The sequence below is a fragment of the Heptranchias perlo genome, chromosome 2 (assembly GCF_035084215.1).
Source record: "Heptranchias perlo isolate sHepPer1 chromosome 2, sHepPer1.hap1, whole genome shotgun sequence".
NCBI lineage: Eukaryota > Metazoa > Chordata > Chondrichthyes > Hexanchiformes > Hexanchidae > Heptranchias > Heptranchias perlo.
Genome location: NC_090326.1, coordinates 123,364,208 through 123,377,516, shown reverse-complemented (window position 1 = coordinate 123,377,516; position 13,309 = coordinate 123,364,208). Strand labels below are relative to the sequence as shown.

At 41.2% G+C, this 13,309-nt stretch overlaps 1 protein-coding gene across 5 annotated transcripts in view; it reads right to left on the bottom strand.

The window, feature by feature from the left end:
- The window catches only part of adam22 (ADAM metallopeptidase domain 22), a 370,054-nt gene that overhangs the window by 205,296 nt on the left and 151,449 nt on the right, over nt 1-13,309 (bottom strand). For all 5 annotated transcript variants that reach the window (XR_010967372.1, XM_068007033.1, XM_068007024.1 and 2 more), the window contains exon 5: nt 1,619-1,701. Coding sequence is in view for 4 of the 5 variants with exons in the window: in XM_068007033.1 (XP_067863134.1) it covers nt 1,619-1,701 (83 nt within the window). In the remaining variant the exon portion in view is untranslated. The remainder of the gene's footprint in view (nt 1-1,618; nt 1,702-13,309) is intronic.

The following is a 13,309-nucleotide window of genomic DNA, read 5'->3' as shown; positions in this document are numbered from 1 at the left end:
ATCAAGGCTGTGGAGTTATGTTTCATAACAACTTTGCAGCAGTTGACACACGAAAAGTGATCTCCAGAAATTCTTGGAATCAGTTCGTTTAAAAATGTTATTTGTAATATTATTTCCTTCAGAGTTTGCACTGTTTGTGCTCACAAAATTAAACTGTATCTTACAGTGAGATCAGTGCTGCTATGTGCAGATTTGTAGCTTGGATTAAGGAAAAAAAAATCACACACATGTCAAACATTTAAAAGTTAAATTTTAGCTAACGTTCCTTAAAAGCACGATTGTAAGATTTTGCTTGGAGAAACACAGTGATAATGTCCGAAATGTGAATACTAGTTATGCATAGTAGTAGTCGTGTCATTTTTAAATTTCTGAACCTTTACAATGAACCCTTTGTAATAAGAACAGCACTGCTTTTGTACTGCTGTGTAATTAGTATTTCCAGAGCTTTATCAGTATTCACTGTGCTTCTCCAAGAAAATCTTACAGATGTACTTTTGGTCAATGTTAGCTAAAAGACAATTTTTAGATCTTCAAACATGCATATGATTATTTTTTTTCCTTCATCTAATTTACAAATCTCCTGTTTTGAGTTTAAACTACAGTAAAACCTACAAAACACAACTCTGATGAGTTCAAATTCTACTCAATTTTATCATTTTTTTAAAAATTGTGCAATTTATCACTATTCATTGCAGTGTAATTAATACAACATATAATGGAAAATTGATATAATTATTTATGGCAGTGGCTATGGCTTGTTTCTCCAAAATGTTCAGATTTCTGCATGTTTCATTGTGGACATTAGCAATAATGATGGATGTGGTTCTAAAATTGTTATCTGCTCCTAAAATAGACTAAGTGCTAACTTGCACCCATGAGTCTTGAAGATGGGGACTGAAATAAATTAAGCTTTAATTGACATTTTCATCAGCTCACTCCATTCAGGAAAAATTCCTAAGAATAGAAGATGACTAACATAGCCTCATTATTTGAAAATAGACAAAAGACATACCTTGAAATTTCCGCAGGGGTTCCCCTGATCTTCCACTAAGTTCAGCAGAAAAGCCACGGAAACCCCGGAAAAATGGTGTAAACGGTGCTGAATCCGTTTTTCTGAGGTTTGTGCAACTCTTCAGTCAAGGTTACAGTGGATAATCGGAAGAACGTCACCACCACAAAAAAAATCACCCCCAGTGTAACCAGTAAAGAGCCCATTACAAATCCCTCCACGAGCCCACTGATTGCTGCCCCTTTCTACTTTTCCTCCAGCTCTCCTACCCAAGTTCCCACTAGTTTTTCCCAGGTCTACAGCAGCCCTTAATAAAGTAACAGGTACCAGCAGCAAAGACTTTATCTGCATTCTAAAAGGAAAATAGAAGCCAGAATAGGAACAAATAATTTCAACAGCCCCCCCAATCCATCACAGAGCAGAAATCAAAAATCAGAACAGCATCCCACCCGCCATATGAGCAAAAGCTTAATATAAGCAACGCAATCTTCAAATGGAAGCCCCCCCATTTCTGTGTTGTAATTTCTATGTACTACAGGGTGAGGTCAGACCAAGACAATTTAAAAACATAACAGTAAATATGAAAATTCTAAACATCTTGCAACTTACTGTAGTCCATAACATGTTGAAAGGGCCACAAAGGATTCTGCATTTCCTTGGATTTTGCCATGATAATAACAATGTTCTCCACCCTGTAATTAAAACAAATCAGTGTCACTATGCATTACACTTTGTACATTTGGAGATTTCATTGCAAACCATCAGTGTCAACACTAAAGTGTTAAACTACAAAATTGACAACAGATTTTCTGTTTATATCTACCCAAATTAATCTCAATCACAGTTTGACATATTTAACAATCAGCAAGATTTTCTGTTCATTGTATGTAGAAAATCTCACCATTGTGTTTTTTTTTAAATCAAAAAGGCTACTTGCCGGTAGCTGTAGAAACAGATATCAGATGCCTATACTATGGACTTGGTGCTGCTTGGAATTCTTTGGGTTACAGGATTGTCCTACTTAGGAAAGGAAGAATAAAAAACAGCAGGGAGAACCTGTCTTGTCCTGCAAAGTGCAGCTCCTATCAACTAATAAAGAAAGCACTGATGACTGTTATGAAATTGTACACAACCCAGAGTGTCCCTCAGTCTCAGCACAAAGACAGCGTAGATCCACAAAGGCAGCACAATTACATAATTAAAAATTTAAACATTGGCTGTGTAATTTTATGTAGATGAGGGCACGCAGCACAGTATTTAGAACAGTCTCCGAAGGCCTAGAAATTATACCACAGCAAGTGCTAACCCATTTAAAATAAATGGCTTCATACCTCAACTACAAAAAGGGGAGAGGAATTTCAGACAACCCCCACTAAGCATTTGTACCTTTTGACCCTTGATGTAATTTCAAGGTTTAAGAAAGTATGAAATGAGAAATGAGCAATTGTCTTATCAAATCTGTTCTTCCAAGTTTGCGCATTCTCCTCAACTCATTTAAACTCCTCCAATGAGATAAATAACCACAGGTAAAACTGCTAAAAAGACAAATCTTTAAAACTTTTTCCTAATCCAGTACAATAATCTAAGAAAAAAACTGCAGTATATTAATGTAATACTACAATCTACATTCTTCAACCATAACCAATTGATATTCTCATAATTCCAACACAACTACAATGTTTCATATATTATTGAATCATTCACGTCAATATAACTATTTTTATAGCTCTCAGTCCTTTGCTAAACAGATTCCATTTTAAATAGCTTAGTTGATGCAGTGCCTGCTTTTGATGGGAGTTTACTAATTAGGAAACAAAATCTCCTAATCTCTAGTCACATCTTCAATTTAGCATTGTGGCCAGAATTTAAATTGAATAAGCAGCTTTATTACATGGTCCATATCACTCGAGTCTTTAAACAATCTTAATTATGCCTTCCCTCAGACACCTTTTCTCATAATGAGATTCTCAGCTAATGATCAATTAGCACACCCAATCTGTTGTTTCCACCTTTTCCAATGGACACACATCTGTTGAGGGCAGGCACGTCATGGCTCCTATTCCAATATGCATCGCCGTACATTTTTACACATTAAAGGGCCAATTCCCCAACCGTGTGTGCCAGGACAGCAGGTGTGCAAGCAGAGAATTGGAAGTGAAAACCTTGTGCCAATTTTTCTCAGGGTTGCGATTCATGCTCTCCCTTTTAAGTGAGCTGAAGTACTTGATTCCATCTCATGAGCAAGCGTCACGAAGGCCCCGGATTTGATTCATAAATATTTAAATGAACACCACCCACAATTCCCTAGAACTTGTGCTGGGATTACTCTTTTTTCTTTGAATGGAAAGGGAAGTTTTGTGGACGTAGGAGCTCTTAGATAGCGTTTGCAGTTTTTTCAATAATGGCCATAGTACCTTTTTTGTGCAGTGTCTTGGTGAGACATTTTTCCATAATTCAGAATTTTTTATGGAAATGTTAATTTGGTGGTCTTCTTTGCTCACTGAAAGAAGGCATGACAGGGAGATCTGCAGGCCTCAGGCCATTCTGCAGCCTTTGGCACACCAACTTACCAATTACGCAGGACAACTGCCTCAGCTTGCTGCAGGTCAGCTGGACAGAGCTTGTCAACTGCAGCAAAGTTGCAACATAGGGATGGCACTACCAGTGGTTGGCAAGATTACTACTATCCCCAATTGTTGTGCATATAGCTCTGACCCAGCTAGCACTGCAATATCAGATACTGTGGTCCCACACCATAACATGATGCCCAATGTCCCATGGGAAAGTTCCCAGGATGAATCAGCTCAGCCGATTTTTTTGTCTTGACTTTGCTAAGCAGGCAATGTGCATTAAGTGCATTCAAACTAAGGAAGGACATTCACTGCACGTGGGAGAAGGGCCCATAGCCATGGTAACAAGATAGCTTGGTTAGTCAAACTCAGATTGCCTAGGAAAGTGGTGTGCAGAGATAAGAATTCTGCGATGTCAGTTGAGATCTTGCTTACAAATGGCATCGGAGGAAACGGATGAAAATATTGCTTCAACAGAAGGGTTCTTCTCCTAGGTCTTAAGAGAAGGTAAAATTATGAAACAAGGCAGGATAACAGCAGTGCTACAAGTCATAAGGAGAGATAGGAAGACGTCGAGGGAATTTCAGACTTCCCGGTATGAAAATAAGAAGTGGTTAACTGGCAGTGCAGTAAGTAACAGGCTATATTGTTGGTGAACATTTTGTAGCATTAAATGATTTAGGACAGAGACTGAATGAACGATAGCGGATTTAGAGGAGACAGACTGAGCAGTGAATGATTTACAAGAAGGCTGGGCTGAGCGATAGAGTATTTAAAAAGGAGACAACAGGGATTTAGGAGAGTTGGCTGAAGACGCGGGGAAGAAGGTAAGCTTTCAGAGGGTTTTTAAAGGTAATTGTTTCAAACTAATGGTGGGGCAATCAGGGACTGCAGATCCAATTTTGTCATCTTAATTTTTGTGGCCATACAAAGCTTGTGCTTTGCCTGTCAAAAAGATCTCCAGCGGCCACTGCTGGCTTCTCTCCAAGTTCAAAAGATTACATGATGAAACCACTACCTTTCTTTCTTATTAACATTGTTTTGGGTTTGTAACGTGTGACAGACGCATTTTAGAGGCAAGGCATATATTTGGAGAATCTTTCCCCTCGCTTATCCACAAAGAAGAACAAATGAACTTTCATTTATTTACAAAAGAACATAAGAAATAGGAGCAGGAGTAGGCCATGCGGCCCCTCGAGCCTGCTCCGCCATTCAATAAGATCATGGCTGATCTTCGACCTCAACTCCACTTTCCCGCCTGATTCCCATATCCCTTGATTCCCCTAGAGTCCAAAAATCTATCGATCTCAGTCTTGAATGTAATGATATTCATGAACTGCTCTTGCAGTATCGAAGAAGGCTAGTTGACTCTGCAGCCACATGATTTGGGCCTCACGCAGCAAGCTTTTTAACTGGGGTTGCAGAAATGTGATCTGTCTATCTAGTGTAAAAAAATCTATCTATCTCAGCCTTGAATATACTCAACGACTGAACATCCACAGCCCTATGGGCTCAAAAATTCCAAAGATTCACAACCCTCTGAGTGAAGAAATTCCTCCTCGTCTCAATCTTAAATGGCGGACCCCTTATCCTGAGACTATGTACCCTAGCTCTAGACTCTCCAGCCAGGGGAAACAACCTCTCAGCATCTACACTGTCAAGCCCCCTCGGAACCTTACATGTTTCAATAAGATCACCTCTCATTCTTCTAAACTTCTTCCAGGGAGTATAGGCTCATTCTACTTAATCTTTCCTCATAGGACAACCCTCTCACCCAGGAATCAATCCAGTGAACCTCCATTGCACTTTAAGGCAAGTATATCCTTCCTTTCAAGGAGGCTTCTGGAATTCCTGATTACAACCCCGGGGGGCCGGGATTCCCAGGCTTTCTGTTTTACGTGAAAGGAGGCGAGAAGGCCCGAGACTAACAGGTAGGTGCCTAGAAAGGTACAGCTTGTGGGCCTGGAGGAGCAGGAGATTTACAGGGACCAAGGTGGAAGTCATTTTGTAGAAGTGTTGAGTGGTTTCACTGGTTAATTTTGTGACACTTGCTAGTTATTCATTGATTGTCTTTTGGTGCTACAGCTTGGTCACTGCTATCTTTTTTGCTGCTTAGTAGTTAAGGCTTGACTATTCATGGGAACAGGAGTAGGCCATTCAGCCCCTCGAGCCTGTTCCGCCATTCAATGAGATCATAGCTGATCTGTATTCTAACTCCATCCACCTGCCTTGGCTCCATATCCCTTAATACCCTTGGCTAGCAAAAATCTATCGATCTCAGATTTAAAATTATTAATTGAGTTAGCATCTACTGCTTTTCGTGGGAGAGAGTTCCACATTTCTACCACCTTATGCGAGAAGAAGTGTTTCCTAACGACTCTCCTGAATGGCCTGGCTCTGATTTTAAGGTAAAATTCCATTGTCCTAGACTCCCCGACCAGCGGAAATAGTTTCTCTCTATCTACGCTAACAATTCCTTTCAAATTCCTAAAAGCCTCTTAACTTGCTATATCCCAGGGAATACAAGCCTAGTTTATGCAATCTCTCCTCATTATTCAACCCTTGGAGCCTGATAACACTCTGGTGAATCTGCACAGCACTCCTTTCTACAGTGCGGTTCCCAGAACTGTACACAGTACTCCAGATGTGATCTAAGCAGGGCTTGGCATAGCTGTAGCAAAACATCCCCATTTTCAATTATTTTTTGTACTTGGCCACTACATTTTAGTGATCTATGTACATGGACCCCTAAATCTCTTTGGACCTCCACTATTCATAGCTTTTCACCATTTAAAAAATACTCGGATCGATCCTTTTTTGGTCCAAAATGGATGGCCTCACATTTACCTGCGTTGAAATCCATCTGCCAGTGTTTTGATTGCAGGAATTTTACAATTTTAAAATAAATGTTTCCACCTTACAATCCAGTGGCCGAATTTTTGAAATAAATATCCACAAACATATCGTAATGTTTCGCTTCCAAATATGAAAGGGCCCCTCAGCCTAAGTTACGACATGTAATGGGCCAGAGACAATAAATACATTAGCACCTGAGCAGAAGCCATTAGTGTCAAGATAAGGCAAAATGGGTACTTTTATTCAGTCTTTTTTTACATGTTACAAATTGTACTCAGGATATTTTTGCAATGAAGTTCATTGACCCAATAACAAGATTGATTTTAGATCGATCACTCAAGTATTTAAGGAGTTAAACAAGATAGCCCAGATGAGCAGAGCTCGAACATCTGGCCGATCTTTTTCTGTTGGGGGAGGCAGTGATCAATCAGTAGAAAGCCTTCACATAAATAAAACAGAAAATGCTGGAAATGCACATCAGGTCAGTCAGCGCTGACAGAGAAAGACTGGTTATGTTTTGGTTGGAACACTTCTTCAAAACTGTTCCAGATCACGTTTCAGATTTCAACATTCGTTTTTTAAAAATTTCTACTTGATGTCCAAACAATTATTTTTTTCTTAATGATTGTGTGTGCAGAAAACGTATGTTCAAGGTCATACATAATGTTCTGTTTATTCCTGATGTGGAGATGCCGGTGATGGACTGGGGTGGACAAATGTAAGGAATCTTACAACACCAGGTTATAGTCCAACAATTTTATTTTAAAATCACAAGCTTTCGGAGATTATCCCCTTCGTCAGGTGAATGAGTGAAAGATTCTCAAATCGCATATCTTATATTAGGCTGGGACAGCATCACACCAATCAAAAGGTGTCGTTGTTGTTCAAACAGGCCAGTCACAGAGAACAGCACGTCCCACGTCTGTTTATTCCTAGTAGTTACTGACATTATACTTCCACTCAGCACTTCTCCATTCACAGACTGCTGTTCTGTCTTAGAGTCTGTCTGCAGCTGTCAGGTGTCAGCTAAAGGTCAGTTACCTTGCCCTTGTCTTTGGGAATATGGTGCCAGTATTCTTTAATTCCCCTCCTCGTACAAAAAGAGATAAATTATCCCAGCCCAACTGATCATTGCTTATCTGGTGCACCTCAATCCAGATTCTTGAAGTATCTGAGCACAATAGATTCAAGGGCAATTTTAATCCTACCAGCCCGGCGGAAACTGGGTGAGTGGACAGTTAGAAACGCCCAGGTTACTTACCCACTGGAAAGCCACCAGGATCCCACTGTCTGGGAATTTAACCTGCTCTCCTAAGAAGGGGGCAAGGACTCCCACCCAAAGCCAGCGGGATCATTGGAACCTGACTACAATTTTAACTGTAGCTTTCCCGCCAGGTGAAGTCCAGTCAGCACCTGCCGGGAAGAAGAAGAGGCCGACTAAGGTACGTCTTTTTTCGTTCCCTTGTGGGGGGCCCGGAGGAGCAGGAGTGCTCACTGGGGCCCCACAAGAAAGCTTAGGCCTCCCCTGCTCCGGACACCCCTCCCTACTCAAATTTGAGAGCCCCACGAAAAGCCCCCGATCCTGCCACTTGCCTTGTCTCGGTAGGCTACCTCCAGGCCGTGCAATTTTCCACCGCTTCCTGTTGACTTCCCTTGCACACCGGCGGGACTTAAATGAGGCTCAGGAATTAAAATAGCCCAGGCCTCGTTTCTGCAGCAGTGGGTGAGTTTCATACTCAACTCACTACCCACCTGTCCATATGCTCCTCCACCCAGAGTTAAAATCGGGGTCTCAGTATCATAATCATAGAATCAAAGAATCATAGAAATTTACGGCACAGAAGGAGGCCATTTGGCCCATCATGTCTGTGCCAACCAAAAAAGAGTCACCCAGCCTAATCCCACTTTCCAGCTCTTGGTCCGTAGCATTGTAGGTTGCGGCACTTCAAGTGCATATCCAAGTAATTTTTAAATGAGTTGAGGGTTTCTGCCTCTACCCCCATTTCAGGCAATGAGTTCCAGACCCCCACCACCATCTGGATGAAAAAAATTCTCCTCAACTCCCCTCCAATCCTTCTACCAATTACTTTACATCTATGCCCCCTGGTTTTTGACCTCTCTGCTAAAGGAAATAGGTCCTTCCTATCCACTCTATCTAGGCCCCTCATAATTTTATACACCTCAATTAAATCTCACCTCAATTAAATCTCCCCTCAGCCTCCTCTGTTCTAAAGAAAACAACCCCAGCCTTTCCAATCTTTTCTCTTAGCTAAAATTCTCCAGTCCTGGCAACATCCTTGTAAATCTCCACTGTACCCTTTAATGCAATCACATCTTGCCTGTAATGTGGTGACCAGAACTGTACGCAGTACTCAAGCTGTGGCCTAACTAGTGTTTTATACAGTTCTAGCATAATCTCCCTGCTCTTATATTCTATGCCTCGGCTAATAAAGGAAACTATCCCGTTTGCCTTTTTAACCACCTTATCTACCTTTCCTGCTACCTTCAGGGATCTGTGGACATGCACTCCAAGGTCCCTCACTTCCTCTATACCTCTCAGTATCCTCCCATTTATTGTGTATTCCCTTGCCTTGTTTGCCTGCCCCAAGTGCATTACCTCACACTTCTCCGGACTGAATTCCATTTGCCACTTTTCTGCCCACCTGACCAGTCCATTGATATCTTCCTGCAGTCTACAGCTTTCTTCCTCACTCTCAACCACACGGCCAACTTTTGTATTATCTGCAAACTTCCTGATCATGCCCCCTACATTTAACTCTAAATCACTTATACTACAAAAAGCAACGGGCCTAGTACTAAGCCCTGCGGAACCCTACTGGAAACAGCCTTACAGTCATAAAAACACCCATCGACCATTACCCTTTGCTTCCTGCCACTGAGCCAATTCTGGATCCAACTTGCCACTTTCCTATGGGCTTTTACTTTTCTGACCAGTCTGCCATGTGGGACCTTGTCAAAAGCCTTGCTAAAATCCATGCAGATTACATCAAATACGCTATCCTCATCGACCCTCCTTGTTACCTCCTCAAAAAATTCAATCAAGTTAGTCAGACACGACCTTCCCTTAACAAATCCATGCTGACTGTCCTTGATTAACCCATTCCTTTCTAAATGACCATTAATACTGTCCCTCAGAATTTTTTCCAATAATTTGCCCACCACCGAGGTTAGGCTGACTGGCCTGTAATTACTCGGTCTGTCCCTTTCTCCCTTTTTAAACAATGGTACATCATTAGCAGTCCTCCAGTCCTCCGGCACCACACCTGCAGCCAGAGAGGAATCTGTGAATATAGCTCATTAATGGCCTAATCACCCAGACATTTTCCTTATGTTTTCTGGTAAACAACACCCTTACAGTACAATTGTGTGGAAATCTCAAAGAAAAAAGTTGACATTGAATAGATACATTGTGTACAACTGTAACACAGAGGTCTAAAGACATAAATGCATTAATTCAACTCATTCTACTTAACTTTTCCTCCTTAAATCATGAATAACATAAAAGCAATTGATTTAAGAGCTCAACCTGGCCTCCATGAACTGCAATGGAGGTAGTCTGAAAAATGATCAAAATGCATTTTAAATAGATCCAGATAGAGATATCATTGTTATTCTGCTAATGCCATTTACAAAAAGCATACGAATCACAGAAATTAACTGCAATGTGCAAGGATGAGGAGGTATTAAAAAAAAATGAGATGTGGAAGAATACCTGTATTCTAGGACAGCAGCTATCTTTGAGTCTAATGTGGTAATTTTAATTCCAGTAGTTGCAAACTGCACAAAGCAGCTTCTATCTGAAGGCTCTGGTACTCAAACTCTTCAGGCCCACTGGTATTGAAATAAATACAGTACCCTCTGCTGCCATCATTGAATATAAAATTCTCCTGCTTTGTGTTGTCAAAGATTATGTTCTCCCTAGCAGAAACTGTGTTGACAATGCACCATAAACGCTAGCACAATAGAAAAATATGCTTACTAACATGTAATCATACCACATCCACACAAAAGGTTCGTGCAGTCAATCTCACTGCCTTTGTGCTTTGGGCACCGAAATTAATTTTGTTATGGCTGCTTACCATGAATAATATGGCCCTGAATAATGTGGTGATAATGGCTAGGAAGTCCCTCCCATGTTTTTAGTAATGATGTGGAGATGCCGGTGATGGACTGGGGTTGACAATTGTAAACAATTTTACAACACCAAGTTATAGTCCAGCAATTTTATTTTAAATTCACAAGCTTTCGGAGGCTTCCTCCTTCGTCAGGTAAATGTTCAGGAGCTCCTTGAAGTCTACGCATTTATACATCACAGAACAATACATGGTGTTTACAGACTGCCCCTGCAACTGCCCGTTGCCAAGGCAATCACCGTGTTCAGACAGAGAGGTGTCACCTGCAGAACCCCCGAATACACATTCAACAAAAAAACAAACAGGAAAAAAAAACAGAGAGAGGCAGAAACATCCGGAAGGCAGAGAAAGCCAGCAAATGACCCATTATATTAAAAACAGATAACATTTGTTCACTGGTGGGGTAACGTGTAGCGTGACATGAACCCAAGATCCCGGTTGAGGCCGTCCTCATGGGTGCGGAACTTGGCTATCAATTTCTGCTCGACGATTTTGCGTTGTCGTGTGTCTCGAAGGCCGCCTTGGAGTACGCTTACCCGAAGGTCGGTGGATGAATGTCCATGACTGCTGAAGTGTTCCCCGACTGGGAGGGAACCCTCCTGTTTGGCGATTGTTGCGCGGTGTCCGTTCATCCGTTGTCGCAGCGTCTGCATGGTCTCGCCAATGTACCATGCTCTGGGGCATCCTTTCCTGCAACGTATGAGGTAGACAACGTTGGCCGAGTTCATACTCCTGTGACTCGGCCAACGTTGTCTACCTCATACGTTGCAGGAAAGGATGCCCCAGAGCATGGTACATTGGCGAGACCATGCAGACGCTGCGACAACGGATGAACGGACACCGCGCAACAATCGCCAAACAGGAGGGTTCCCTCCCAGTCGGGGAACACTTCAGCAGTCATGGACATTCATCCACCGACCTTCGGGTAAGCGTACTCCAAGGCGGCCTTCGAGACACACGACAACGCAAAATCGTCGAGCAGAAATTGATAGCCAAGTTCCGCACCCATGAGGACGGCCTCAACCGGGATCTTGGGTTCATGTCACGCTACACGTTACCCCACCAGTGAACAAATGTTATCTGTTTTTAATATAATGGGTCATTTGCTGGCTTTCTCTGCCTTCCGGATGTTTCTGCCTCTCTCTGTTTTTTTTTCCTGTTTGTTTTTTTGTTGAATGTGTATTCGGGGGTTCTGCAGGTGACACCTCTCTGTCTGAACACGGTGATTGCCTTGGCAACGGGCAGTTGCAGGGGCAGTCTGTAAACACCATGTATTGTTCTGTGATGTATAAATGCGTAGACTTCAAGGAGCTCCTGAACATTTACCTGACGAAGGAGGAAGCCTCCGAAAGCTTGTGAATTTAAAATAAAATTGCTGGACTATAACTTGGTGTTGTAAAATTGTTTACAAATGTTTTTAGTAAGGCTGTGGGGAGAGATGGTGAGGGTGAAGGTCCTCTGTGCGATACTTGTAAAAGGTTTGGATGAAATTCTTCTGCTTGCTATTTTAATGCCCAATTAAAATAAATGGGTCAACGCCTTTGTTAAAACAGCAGAAAAAGAAATTTCATGCAGACATATTTGCTATTGCACAGCAAGATTTTAAAACAAATATCTGAAAGCAGCAACAAAAGAGAAAGAACATCCTATGGGTCACTTCACTGTGGTACTTTCTTTTCATTTAAAAATAATAAAAATAAATAACTGGCTTGATAGCTCAACAATATGAGATCTTTGTACTATAACATCACGAGTGATTACTGAAAAATCTCTAATAAAGTACTGAGGCTTTATTGACTGTAGTAATATTCATTTTAAAATCCCTAAAGATATTAAAATGAACCTGTTACTTTGATCAGAAATAAAGTCTGGAAATAAAGTCTGGTAAAAACTGACATGTTACTGTAGTTTTATATAATTTCCAAAAGTTAGTGTCTAACACATGGATCTAAACAATGCCTAAACATGAGTATGGCTTCAATATAACTTGCCAAGCCTCATGCCTCCTTGGTCTATAATTCTCCTTATTTCTACTCACAAACAAATAACAGTGGTAGAAAATAGCTTCAGTAAATGTGATACTCCCAGAGAAGAAAATCTTTGAAGGCTCCTTAATCTATATATTTTTTTTATCTGAGGTCCAATGTGTGCAGTCCACGTGATATAATGGGCTGGATTTTTGTGTGAAAGTAATGGTGAGGCCAATAGAGCCCTCTGTTATTAACACGCAAATTGAGCAGCAACTTCCATCGAGCACACTTGTGCAGTTAAATGAGAAAAATCGGGATGTTGCTGTTTGAGATGTGCTGCCCCTCCGTTAGCTGCGTGAAAATGGCATCTCGCTGTCTGACTCACCATTCAAATATATTGAACGGCGTGAAGTTCCTGGAGTGACGTCGTAGATACGGGCTAAACATGCCACAAAAAGTTAGGGCTTGTCCATTCCAGACTAAGTACCCTTTTAACGGTGTTGTAAGTCCTAATTACTGTCAAACAACCTCTCTGGCACTGAAAATTAACTTTTACAAGTGCAGAGTCTCATTACTTCAGCTTTTAATTATTGTTTGGAGATTTTTTTTAAATTTAAATTTAAATTTTGTTTTTACTTTTTCTTTAACTCTTTTTTCTCTCTCCCTTAATTCAATCTTTCTTCCCCTCACTTTATTTCCCAATCTGTACCTGATTTGACACTGAATTCACTGTTCTAACTGACACTTCCT